Raw genomic sequence first — 13,959 nt, forward strand, 5'->3', positions numbered from 1 at the left:
TCAAACAACCTAGTAGGCAATAAACAAATGATAGTGTGTATTATATTAGGTGATAAATACTGTAGAAAAGGGGAAAGTCAAGCTGAGTAAAGGAAATTGGCCAGTGAGGTGTTACAATTTTAAGTAAACTTGTGTTGAGGGTAGGCCTCATTAAGAGTGACTTTTGAACAAAGACCAGGTAAAGGAGTTAGCCAGATATCTGAGGGGAGAGGTGTTTCAGGTAGAGGGAATGGCAAAATTAAAGACTCTAAAGCAGGAGTGTGACTGAGTTGTTGAGAAATGACCTGAGGCCCATATGACTAGACAGCAGTGAGTGAAGGAGTGTTAGAGGTGATGGGGTTGGGCATGGCCGCAGGCACATGGTGCAGTTCTTGTAGAGCCATCTTAAGGATTTTGCTTTTACTCTGAGAGAAATGAAGATCCGTTTCAGGCAGGGTTTTGAGTAGAAGAATTATATGATCTGATTTATGTTTAAAGGAATCACTCAGACTACTATGTTGAAAGCAGACCTGTTAGGAGGCCATTGCAGTAATCCAGGCAGGAGATGGTAATGGCTTGCATCAAGGTGGTGGTAAAAAGTGATCAGAATCTTAATAGGTTTTGAAGGTAAATTCATATTTGCTAATGAATTGTATGTGGGTCATGAAAAGAAAAAGGAATGTAAGCTATAACATATTCAAATGGAGATGTCCATTTGGGAGTTGGACTTATGACTCCTGGAATGATCAGCATATGCATCATTATTTAAACAATGAAAGTTTGAAGGGAGGACCAAGGACTGAGCCCTGAGGTACCACTAAAAGGAGAAATCAGTGAGATAGGAGGACAATGGGAATAGTAGGTCCTGGAAGGCAAAGTAAACACAGTGTTGAGGAGGTGGGATCAACTGTGTTAAGTGGGTTGAGTAAGATGGGGTTGAGAATAGATTCCTAGATTTAGCAATGCATAGGTCATGGTGGTCTTTTCAAGAGCAGTTTCAATGAAGTGGTAGGAGCAAAAGTCTGGATAATGTCAGCAGTTGGAAATTTTTTTATTTTCTGGTTTTGAATATTGTACTATGAATACGTAAGTATTTAATCTTAATAAAGTAAAGAAAAGGTGAAAAAAGAATGGGAAGAGAGGAGTTAAAGAGAATAAGTGCCACTATGTCAAGGAGTTTTACTGCAAAAGAAGGCAAATAAATAGCTAATAAGGGAAGTAGGGTCAACAGAAGTGTTTTTAGGGGGTTCTTTTTGAGCGGGGGAAATATGTTTAAATGTCATTAAGAATCTTCAGTAGATGGCAAAAGATGTAAGTGAAAGGGGACAATTACTTGATCAGTGTTCTTAGGTCATGGTGACAGGATCTGGCATATAGGGCAGAGGATGGCTTTAGATAGGTACATGAAGTTCTGGAAATAGGCAAGAACACAAAGTATAGATGCTAGTAGGTGAATAGGTGTGGTGGTAAAAGTTCTCTTTGTTTCAGTTATTTTATTTCCTTTTGTTTTCAGTAAAATAGAAAGTGAGGTCCTCAGTGGAGAGTGAGGATGGAGGAGGATATGTTGGGGGTTTGAAGAGAGAGGAGAAGGTGTGAAATACTAGCAAGAAGCATAATGGACTTGGGGCATTGAGTATGACAGCCTGGCAGATGAAGGATTCACTTGAGGTTCATGGTCATGAATTTAAGGTGAGAGACCAGTCAGCATGGTTGCATGTTTTTCTTCCACAAAGTTCCACTGTAATCTTGTAGAGGCAGAGTACATAGAGAGTTAGATAGAGTTAGCCAGGATTAGAGTTTAGTTGAGCAAGTATGACCAAAGAAGAGAGGGGAAGGGGAGTCGAAGTACAAAAGAGTGACACTATCAAGGGTATGTGTGAGGAATTGATTATTTTGATTGATCATGGAATTTATATTGGTAAGACAGGGAATGGGGCCATCCCAGTCTTACCACTGAGCTACCAGCCTCTATGACCTTGGGGTCCCACTCGACTCTACAAGCCAGCCTACAGAAGTAGGGTAACCTTTTCTGCCTTCCTAGACCTTTCAAGGTCTGCTGGCCTGCTCAGTCTAAGATCCCCAGACCATGCTTAAACCCCCAGACTCTTTCCTAACCCTGTTCAAGCAAGGTGTGCTTCGCTGCCTGTTGCTTTGTCTTAGCAAAAAATAAAAATAAAAAATAAATAAAGTGTTGTACTCAGTAGAAGAAAATGCTGTCCTTAGGGTTCTCTGTGAAATTGCAACTCGTGTAGGCCTTTGAAAGAAAGAAACGTGCCAATATATGGCACATTATGTAATATATATACACATATACATACATAAGAGAATAATTAGTTCATTATACAAATAAAACAAGAAGATGCATGGAAGCGAATTACAGCTATTCTGGATTTTTTAAATTAGTGTTAGTTTCACGTGTAAGAATAGGTATCAAAAGCAGGAAACTGATGCCTCTTCTCTTTGAACATGACCACAGTTTACTTATAAACTGTTAACAGATAAGAGTTTTCAAGACAAAAATGTATATAAAATGAGCATTATCAAGAAATGTGTATGAAGATTGTGAACTGCTTAAGGAAGGAAGAAAAAATATGCATCTAAGTTGACAGATAAAACCAACACATCTAAAAGATTTTAACAAAGGAAGTCAGCCTTTGGTCAGTTTTAATAAACAGAGCATTACTAATGAATGAAGACACTTAAAGACATGAGAGAAAAGATTATTATTGTTTTATCATCAATGATAGCAGAATTAGCACTCAAGAGCAGAAATTTGTATATTTTGACATCAAAGCTGGGAAGCTCACTCTCTGTGATACATAAGAGACCTGGGTGGACCACACATACATCTAAGATAGCAACAACAAATGACCTTGTACCTTTTGTATAGACACCCTCAAGAACTTGAAAATAGGAAATAGGATAGCTCTATAATAGTTAAACTATGAAATCAACATGTAATAGTGCATCAGAGAGGGTATATGCAAAGGAATTGGGAAGAGGCAAAACAAAATAGCTTCTAGACCAGTGGGACTGTACTGGAATTTAAACATATGTTTATTTTTAACATAAATTAAACATAAAGTGAAGGAAAGAATGCATAATAGAAAAGCATTGGTCAATCTTGGACACACACCTCACCCTACCCCAGTAAAAGAAGTGTACTGCATTCAAAGATAGGCTCTTCCTATTCAGGTGAAGCAATGTGTCTTAAATTTCATACTTGAGTTGCAAGACTATCACTAGGGTAGAAATGGCTAGGGTAGAAATGGCGGCAGGGAATTAATACCAGTGAATGATACACATTTCAAGTTCCATCAGCATGATATCTGTTATTTATGATTAGTGCATCAAGCTAATCATAGTCTGATATTATTCAGTATTGTGATGCTGATTCTCCTTATCATTTTATGCTTATCCAGTGATCTAATTTATGGTAAAGCTCACATTTATTGAATACTTACAAGTTACCGGACACTGTAAACCAGTAAACTTTACATATGTTATCTCCTTTAAGCCTCACAAGAACCCTGTGAGATAGGTACCTTTGTTATCTCCCTTGTACACAGAAACACAAAGTAGTTTGCCTAATGGCAGTACTGGGATTCAGATCTAGGCAGTCTGCCTCAAGATTATCTGGAACAACTATGCTATACTACCTTGGTTTTTCATGTATATCTGCATTATAGGGAGAGTACATTGATCACAAATTCTTTAATTATTTTTTGTCCTGTCATAATGGTTTCTTAATGGTGATAATAAAGTGACTTCTGATGATGGTTTAGCAGAGAGCCAAATCCTGGAATGGGCACCCTAACAATGGTACTAGTCAGTAAGATTTTTGTGACTACCTCCTAGTCTCCCTTGGCCAATGTTTCCCAGTCATCTTTTGGCTGCATCAGTGAGAGGGTTTTGTAGAGTTATAGTCCTGGTGCTAATCTCCTAGATATTCTGAATTAATTGGTCTGGGATGGAGCCTGTGAGTCAATTCTTTAAAAATTCTAATTAGTGATCATGATGCCCATTTAAATTTTAGAACCACTGCTTTAGATGATGCAGTGGCCATTTTTCTATTAATTTGTCCAACAACCTGGTTCAAATCTAACAAATGGTAAAAGTAGGGAATTCACTTAGTAAACATTAGGCAAAAGTTTAATGATGTTTGTGATGAGGTAAGTATAAAGGGCCAGGTGTGCTGGTTAATCCCAGTACTTTGAGAGGCTGAGGCAGGAGGATCGCTTTAATATGGGAGTTTGAGACCAGCCTGGGCAATATGGCAAGATCCTGTCTCTACAAAAATTTTAAAAATTAGCTGGGCATGGTGGCCGATATGGTTTGGCTGGGTCCCCACCCAAATCTCAAATTGAATTGTAACTCCCACAATTTCCATGTGTTGTGGGAGGAACCCAGTGGGAGGTAATTGAATCATGGGGGCGGGTCTTTCTCACGCTGTTTTCTCAATAGTGAATAAGTCTCACGAGATCTGGTGGTTTTAAAAAGAGGAGTTCCCTTGCACAAACTCTATCTTTTTGCCTGCTGTCATTCACGTAAGATGTGACTTGCTCCTCCTTGCCTTCTGCCTTGATTGTGAGGCCTCCCCAGCCATTTGGAACTGTAAGTCCAATAAACCTCTTTCTTTTGTGAATTGCACAGTCTCAGGTATGTCTTTATCAGCAGCGTGAAAACAGACTAATACAGTGGCCCATGCCTGTAGTCCGAACTACTCAGGAGGCTGTGGCAGGAGGATCACTTGAGCCCAGGAGTTTGAGGTTGCAGTGAACCATGATCATGCCACTGCACTCCAGCCTGGATGACCAGAGTAAGACCCTGTCTTAAACAAAGAAATAATAATAAATTTAAAAAATATATGATATGAATTTTTTATTTTGATGCCAGGGACCAAATGTTATTAATTCTAAGATGCATTGCATAGTGGTTTGGATTTTAGGCCTGGAGCTGCGCAGTCCAGGGATGGATACCATCTTTGCTGCACAGCTGTGCAGCTGTGAGCAGCCTACTCAGGCTCTCCAGCACTACATTCCTCACTTGCCCAGGGAGGATAGTAACTGTCCATACTATAATCCATACGGAGTCCTGAGGCCAAGCCTGATATTTGGTTAGTGCTCATTAAATATTAGCTAAGTTGTTACTTAAGTGTTTTCCCACCTGAGGACATCTTTGGTGAGCCTAACTCCCTTTCTGACCCAGGTGCTTCTTAGGGCTATAGAATCTGTGTGGAGTAGCTGTTGAGAATGAAGACTCTACTTGGTCTGTATACATAGTCTTAACCTTAGACCAGGACCTTTTTAACATCATTCTTGGACCAATTGGATTAACCACTACAGTAGTTGAGCAGTTAGAGAGTTTGGCATGAAATCTTTAAGATATTTTTAAAATGTGCTGTACTGCTAGTATGGACTTCAAATTATAAACTAAGAATTAGAAGTGAGTTTTGTAGTAATGAGAAGTTTTTTAAGCATCTAAGGGAAACCAAATCCTCATTTTACTTTTTCCAGTTTCACCGAGCTTCAAGCCTGGATTTCCTCAGGTTCTAATTTATGTAAGGTTGTGCTTTAACAGTTTTTAAAAGCCATGTGGGAGATGTATCTTCTAGAGATTTTTTTAAAGGAACAAATAAGCTACTGAAGAGGGCTCTATACAGTTTAAAAGGAGATCTAATTGTACAAGTAGACATATTTAAGGCTCCTAAAATAAGGAATAAGACATTCTTTTTCTATATATTGTAGACCTATGTAAATAAAGTGTGAAGAAAATGTATCACACATACATTGGTTAAGAAAATGGATTCAAATATTGGTTTTAACCACTTACTAGCTTCATAATTTTAGACAACTTGCTCAAATTCTCTACTCATTTTTTTATCTATAAGAGGCCAAATGCTATCTAATTAATAGGAATGTAGTAAAGATTAGATTATTAAATTGTATTGAATTAAATATATGTTGATTAGGACATACATGGACATAATATGTTGGATACATGTGCATATTTAAGATAATGCCTGGTACGTAAACCCATTAAGTGTTAACTATGATAATAACAGTAATGACAACTACTACCAAATCATCCAAACGAAAAACAAAGCAAGTCAGAATATTACATTGTTCAGCATCTTAAAGTTGTCTTTTACTAAAACTATCTGAAAAAAAATTGTCAGGAAAGACAGTTTTTGGTATTAGCCTCTGAAAAAATGCTTTCAAAAATTCACATCAACGCTGGGCGCAGTGGCTCACGCCTGTAATTCCAGCACTTTGGGAGGCCGAGGTGGGCAGATTACTTGAGGCCAGGAGTTGGAGACCAGCCTGGCTAACATGGCGAAACCCCGTCTCTACTAAAAATACAAATAATTAGCCAGGCATGGTGATGGGCACCTGTAATCCCAGCTACTAGGGAGGCTGAGGCAGGAGAATCACTTGAACCTGGGAGGCAGAGGTTGCAGTGAGCCGAGATAGCGCCACTGCACTCTAGCCTAGGCGACAGAGTGAGAATCCATCTGAAAAAAAAAAAAAAAAATTGCATCAGAAAACCTGAATTTAGGTCTTTTTGCTGCCATTCACCAGAATAGGCAGGTGACTGGGCCTATTGAAACCTCTTTTTTACCAGCAAAAGTGGAATAAGATACTGCATCTCAGTTGTTGGTGTGAAAATAAATTCACCTCTTGATAGGAGGGATTCTGTCTCCATCTAGAATAGCACCCTTCGGTAGAGATAAAATGTGAGCCATGTGTATAATTTAAATTTTTCTAGTAGCCACACTAAAAAAGAAACAAGTAAAATTAATTTTAATAATATATTTAACACAATATCTCTAAAATATTTTCATTTCAAAATGTAATTAATATAAAATTATTGAGATTACCTGTTCAGGTTATGTCTGAAGTCTAGTGTGTATTTTATACTTACATTACATCTGAACTTAAACTGGCCACATTTCAAATGCTTAGTAGCCACATGTGGCTGGTGACTTCTCTATTGGTTAGTCCAGATCTAGAATATAGATTAATATTCCCCATCACTGTTCTTGGGTACTGGTGCTGCTTTGACTTTAAGCAATTAGCATAACTTTACTCTTTAATGTGTGCACCTTTGGATGCTTGAGCCCTACAACTCTTTCATGAGCAGCCTAGCTTAGTATAGCTTCTGGGAGGATAGGGTCCTACCCTTAGCCTTTTGGCTGATCCAGGTGAGGACTTGTTCTGGGCATGTCACATACCTCTCTATTTGGTCAAGCCTGGTAGACAACCAAGGATTGCCAACCCGTTGAGTACAATAAACCTTTTGAACTACAAAGATCAGAGCTCCATGTCAGGATCAGGCTTTTAAAATCCCTCCACTCTCATTTCTTTCTTTCTTTCTTTTTTTTTTTTTTTTTTGCCTCTTTCCCAAATTTCAGAGACTTATCTATCATCCCTGGGAAAAGAGCAAATACCAGCAATGTTCTGAAGGAATTCAGCTTCTCTGTCTTCTACTTCAGCTTGGCATAATAAGGCAGTTCTCTCTTCCCAAAGATTATTTTGACTTGAGAAGACATTTAGAAACCCTTTTGGGGACAAGAAATTTGGGAAGAAGGCAAAGTATTCAATTGTACATAATAGCTCTAGGCCAAGCTTTTATATCTAAGCTTTTTCTTTTTTTAAGGTTTTCTGATACTGTCTTTTACCCACATTTTGTGAGAATTGTCATGAAGGCAATGTTATCCTAATAGCTGTGTGTAATGGTGAAAAGAGAGAGTATGGGATTCAGGTACATTCATCCAACAAAACTGCTCAAATGTCACCAACTTAGGGGTCGCTAAGGGGTCCTATCCTGATCACTTTATTTAAAATAGCTGCCGGCTCCCAGCACCCTGTCTCTATCTTATTTTTGGGGGGCAGAGGGGGAGGCAGGTAAAAATACCACTTATCACTAACTAAAATTGTTTGTTTGCCTTCCTAAATAAAGTATAAGCTCCATAAGAATTTGGGCTTTGTTTTGTTGGCCCCTGCATCCCCGACTCCTAATATAATGTCTAGCATTCAGTAAATTCCTATTGAATCAATGAATAAACAAACAAGAGGAAATGCTGCTAATCTCTGTATGTACTAAATGATTTTAAAATTAGATACCTGGTAGAGTTCTTCCATGACCATTGTTGCTTTGGTCAGTATATGTGATATGTCACATTTTCAAACCTAATCTCATTTGTAAGAATCCTAGTGTTTAGTTTTGACCAATCATTTAAGTAAACTTTTAGATAGTGTTGATCTTGAGGAGAAAGAAGTAGCTTGAAATGCAGCTGTGAAAGGGGAGTAGGAGAGCCAATCTATACCATGTGAAAATTTCAGGTTATACGGGGTAATAGAATGGAGGAGGAGTATTGGGATGAGGAATTGAATTAATATTTTATAGTTCAGGTACTGTAAATATTGTCTAAGGTTTTGGGGCAAAACTTGGCATAGTATATAGTAGAAGCTTAGGTGAAAGATAAGAGAGATTTATAGCCAGAGAGATTAGTAGTGTTTGTAGGAAATGTGGGCTATATAGGCTTGTGGCCCCAAATCCACAAGTCATGTTTCCATTGTCTTTGTTTAGAATCTTTATTTGAAATTTTATTTATCCCTGTCAGTTTTTCAGTCATTCTTCCAATTTACCTCTCATGTCTTTGTCCCAACTTGATACCATTATTCATACTTTGTGCTCCATGGAATTATAGTACCTATGAGCAGAAACTCATTACACCCTGCCAAGGCCAGCAAAGTCCATTGTAACTCCCAGTTTGTCCCTGGAGCACCCTGCCAATAAAAGTAATGCAAACAGGTTGAAAACTCTCAAGTTGTATTGAGTTATTTATGTTGCATTTAAATAAATGTTTAGCAAAGGAAATAAATGCAGACTTAGTTTTTATCTTTTTCTGTCCTACTTCTTTAAATGAGAAAAACCTATTTTATGTAAATACACCGGCTTTTTTAGTTTAATATGATGATAAGTAGAGTAGTATTTGGTGTGTGAATGCATTTAAGAAAACAATAAGCAAAATAGCATATGCTTTTTGTTTGTGGCAGTAGACTTTTATTGCAGTTGGGTTTTATTACAGTGTTACAATTGTAAAGTTTTTGAAGCTTAATTAAATAATGATGTTCTACTTGTAGTAGGTAGTTTTAAGGTCTGTTTCTAATTACACTTAGTTTAACATTAAATGAGCGTTCATATGATGCATTTTAACCTAACATCTTCTTTCTTCTTAGTCTGTAAGACTTGTATTGTTCAGCACTTTGAAGATAGCAATGATTGCCCAAGGTGTGGCAACCAAGTTCATGAGACAAATCCATTAGAAATGTTGAGGTAAGGATGTTATATTTTACAGTTCATCTAATTTACATAAATTGAATAGGCTCTTAATTTTTATTGTATGTCATAATATTTCATGTTGTCTTGACTCAGTTAATATAGGACTTATGATTTTCATTTTAAAGCATTTTATTTTAAAGTATTTTATTAAGGAGTATTAAAAATAAGGTTTTACATCTTAAATATTTAAGAAATACATTTCCAAACTAAAAGTACAACTTTCTCTTAGGCTGTAAGAGTGACTTTAGGTTACAGGTATTTTCAGTATTTTAATAGTCTATGTTATGTTGAGCTACGTGGTAGTAGAAAGAGGAAGAACTCATAGAAAGACTAATATTAGGACTGTTAATTTTTTAATTTACCATATATTCAAAAAGTATATAAACATTTATGTAAAACCTAAAAGATTTTTTTAAGACTACCATTTATTTACCCCTCAACTTTAGCAGTATAATCATATATATATATAATATATATTTTATTTATTTATTTATTTATTTATTTTGAGGTGGAGTTTTACTCTTGTTGCCCAGGCTGGAGTAAAATGGTGCAATCTCAGCTCACCGCAACCTCCACCTCCCAGGTTCAGGTGATTCTCCTGCCTCAGCCTCCTGAGTAGCTGGGATTACAGGCATGCGCCACCATGTTAATTTTGTATTTTTAGTAGAGACAGGGTTTCTCCATGTTGGTCAGGCTGGTCTCAAACTCCCGACCTCAGGTGATCTGCCCGCCTCGGCCTCCCAAAGTGCTGGGATAAAGGTGTGAGCCACCACACCTGGCCTAATCATATATTTTTAAAACTGGAAGTGGTCTATGAGATTCTAATCCAAATCCCTTTATTCCCAATTAGGAAATCTAGAGAAGTGATATGACTTGACTTAAGGTTTCACAGAATACCTCAAATGCCACTTCCCAGCTACAGGCCATATGTCCTCACCACTAGACCCATTTTCATTTCATTGTTCCCACCATAGCTCTAAGGCAGATCACCTGTGTGATCTTTAAGAAACTACTCGTCTAGAATCCAGTGAAAAGCACAAAAGGGGTCAATTCCGTAGTTAGCTTTTTAGTACTTTTGAACTTAAAAAAAAAAAAAAGAAGCTACTCATCTAAAGATAGAGCTAGATAGTCTCTGGAACCTTTCATAACTCTCTTATCTGTGTGATATTTGCCATCATTCTATAAATCTGGATTTGCAAATCTTACATTTCAGCCTTTTGTTTTTCAAGTTTAATGCCTGTTTGGGATAATTTGTCTACAGGTAAATGTCTAGCCCTGTGGTTTTCAAAGTGTGGTTCCCAAACCATTAGTATCATGTTAGAAGTGACAGGTCTCAGACCACACATCAGACCTGCTAACTCAGAAACTTTGGGATTGGAGATCACTTCGTTTAGCAAGCTCTCTAGATGATGCTAATATATGCTAACATTTGGGAACCACTGGTCAACTCTGGTCTGTAATTCTGAGTAAGCCTTGTTCTGGTTAGATCTATATCAGTGCCTCTCAACCAGGGGTGATTTTGCCCCCGGGATACATTTAGCAATATCTGGAGACATTTTTGGTTGTCAGATCTGGGTGGGTGCTCCTGGCATCTAGTAGACAGGGCACAGGGATGCTACTAAGCATCCTACAATGCACAGGATAGGCCCCACACAGCAAAATTTATCCAGCCTCAAATGTCAGTAGTACTGCAGTAAGGAAACTGAATAAAGCAAACATTTTCTCTCAAGTAATTCTTTTCTTAATTTTAAAATAAAAAACTGTTAATATCCAGTTGTAATGAAAGATTATTACCAACTGTTAAAATCTATAATAACTTATTTTTATTAAAATAAACTGTTAATAAAAACAGACAGTTAATAATTATTACCTTCTCTGTTCTTAAAGGGCCACATCATAAGGCAATTTATCTTAATCTTTTGATTCTGACCATTAGATACCTGAAGGAATCCAGTCACTGTTTAATCAAACCCGCTGCCTTGGCTAAAGTATAACATCATATATTTTTTAACTTTTTATTTGGAAATAACTTCAAACTTAGAATCCCCCAAATAAAAGTAGTACAAGAGCCACTTGCATTCTGTTCACCCAGATTAGCTTCTTATTAACATTTTATCTCGTTTGCTTTATCATGTGCATATGTGTATTGGATGCTTTATTTTTTTCTGAACTATTTGAGGGTAAGTTACATGTGTCATGGCCCCTTACTCTTAAATGCTTTAGTGTATATTTCCTAAGAATAAGGATATTATATTACATAACCACAGTATGATTGCGTTGGTATAATACTTTAACCTAACTTCCATATTCCAGTTTTCTTAATTTAATGATGTCCTTTATAGAGATCTTTTCCTCCTAAAATTCCACCGAAATTACCACAAAGGAATTTTTTTAAAGACATAAACTCAGAGATAATAAAAACAAGATATCCTGTATCTTTGACAGCTAGGATAGCTCCTGAAACATGATAGGTTCTCAGTAAACACTTTTTAAAGGATAAGAAGAAATGGTAGCAGAAGAGATGTCAGCAGAAACTGAAAGCTAGAAAGCAAACTGGTGATGGTGATAGTTGAGCTCAGAGGCCTGAGTATACCAGGAGACTAAGGAGGTTGTGGGGAGGGGAAGATCTTTACCAAAGTTTCCTACAGCAGGCTTCTTTTTAGCCAAAACTAGGTCACATGACAGCCACTAGGTAAAGTGATGTGGTGGGTTTTGAAATGCTTTAACAAATCATGAATTATCCCTGCAGGTGGCCACATTGCAGCCAGAACATAATTGGATTTTGTTAGCCAGAAATAAGGGGAATTTAGGCTCCTTCATTAGAAGCCTAAATTGCCTGTGACACATGTAGCAAAAAATTTACCTTCTATGTACTTTTTCTCAGTAAGCTATTGGGAGATGTGCTGGAGCATAAACCAAGAAAGAATAAATGACTCTAGCATAGCAGAGAGGTGAAGGGATATGACAGTTGTGCAGCAGGCCTGGGGAACAAGCAGTCTGTATTTGTACTCTCCAGTACGGTAGCAATTAGCCACATGTGGCTCTTAAGCACTTTGGATGTTGCTAGTGCAACTGAGGAATAGGATTTCTAATTTAATTTCAATTAAAACCTGAAGCAGTGTAAATATTTTTCCACTAAATATAACTTTATTGTTCAATAAATAAAAATTACTAAATGTATTATTAAAGATATTTTAATATATAGCAAAACATTAAAGTTAGTTTTATATAAAAAGTATAAAGTACTGGTGTTAATGTTCCTACTAAAAATTTAAAATTACATATTTGACTCACATTATATTTCTATTGGACATCACTTATATAGACAATAGAAGGAAGATGGAGAGCTCCATGAGGGGAATCATTCATTCAGCAAATATTTACTGGATGCCTGCTATGTCTGGGCACTATTCTAGGTGCTTGAGGTCCATTCGCAGACAAAATAAAGATCTTTGCCCTTGTAGATTTAATATTTTTGTAGTGAGAGACAGTCAATAAACCATATAATAAGTAATTTACATGGTATGTTAGAAAGTGAAAATTGCAAAGGCAAGAAAGAGGAAAGTGTTGTGGGGTGAGGAGGTCAAGAGTGTGAAGTGGGGGCAGATTGCAATTTTAAATAAGATGGTGATGATAGGCTTCTGTGGGAAAGTGAGACTTAAGCGAAGACTTGGAGACTGTGAGAGGTTAACCATGGATAGGTCTAGGAAAGCATGCCTATTCCAGGTAAAGGGAGCAGCCAGTGCAGAGTGCCTAAGTCAGGAGTGTATCTACACCTTGTTGGACGACCAGCAAGGAGACCTGGGCGGCTGGGGAACAGTGAGTGAGGGACAGAATACTGGGCAACAGGAGCAGAGAGATCATGAGATTCCAGAATATGAAGGGCCATGTAGGCCACTGTAAACATTTTATCTTTTACTCTGAATGAAATGGGGAGCCTCTGCAGGATTTTGGTTGGAGGATTGATCCGATATGAACATGTTGATGACGGTGTTGAGAACACCGTGCATATAACAAGGCAAGGGTAGAAGCAGGGAGAACAGTTAGAAAGTAATTGCAATGACCCTGGTGAGCAGTGGTAGCAGTAGAGGGGACAAGAAATGCTCATATTCTGAATATATTTCGAAAGTAGATCCAGCAAGGTTTGCTGATGGATTGGATATAGGATATGGGATAAAGAAAAGAGTTGAACATGACTTTAAGATTTCTGACCTGAGCAACTGGAAGAATGGAGTTGCCATTAACTGAGTTGGGAAGATTAATAATAGAGCAAGGAAGGGGTAGATCAGGACTTCAATTGTGGACATGCTGAGTTATTCATTTCAGAGAAGAGAGGAAGTTGGTAAGTGGATATATGTGTCTAGAACTCAAAGGGAGAGGTCTGGGCTGGAGAAAAACATTTGGTAGTCTTCAACATATAGAAGGTCTTTCAAACTGTAAGGCAGGATGAGATCACTTCAGGGAGTGAGTACAGAGAGGCATGAGTAAAGGACCAAGGATTGAGCCCTGGAGAACTCCAGCATTAAGTGTTCAGAGAGAAGAGGAGGAGCCAGCACAGGAAACTGAGAAGGCACAACCAGTGAGGTAGAGGAAAATCCATGAGTGTGTGGTGCTCTAGAAGTCAAGTGAAGA

At 37.6% G+C, this 13,959-nt stretch overlaps 1 protein-coding gene across 17 annotated transcripts in view; it reads left to right on the top strand.

Annotated features, from left to right (window-relative positions):
* Window positions 1-13,959, top strand: part of PCGF5 (polycomb group ring finger 5) — a 122,102-nt gene that overhangs the window by 69,151 nt on the left and 38,992 nt on the right. For all 17 annotated transcript variants that reach the window (XM_063781961.1, XM_063781966.1, XM_063781964.1 and 14 more), the window contains exon 3: window positions 9,225-9,321. In XM_063781961.1, the coding sequence (XP_063638031.1) occupies window positions 9,225-9,321 (97 nt within the window). The remainder of the gene's footprint in view (window positions 1-9,224; window positions 9,322-13,959) is intronic.

Source organism: Pan troglodytes, chromosome 8 (genome assembly GCF_028858775.2).
Source record: "Pan troglodytes isolate AG18354 chromosome 8, NHGRI_mPanTro3-v2.0_pri, whole genome shotgun sequence".
NCBI lineage: Eukaryota > Metazoa > Chordata > Mammalia > Primates > Hominidae > Pan > Pan troglodytes.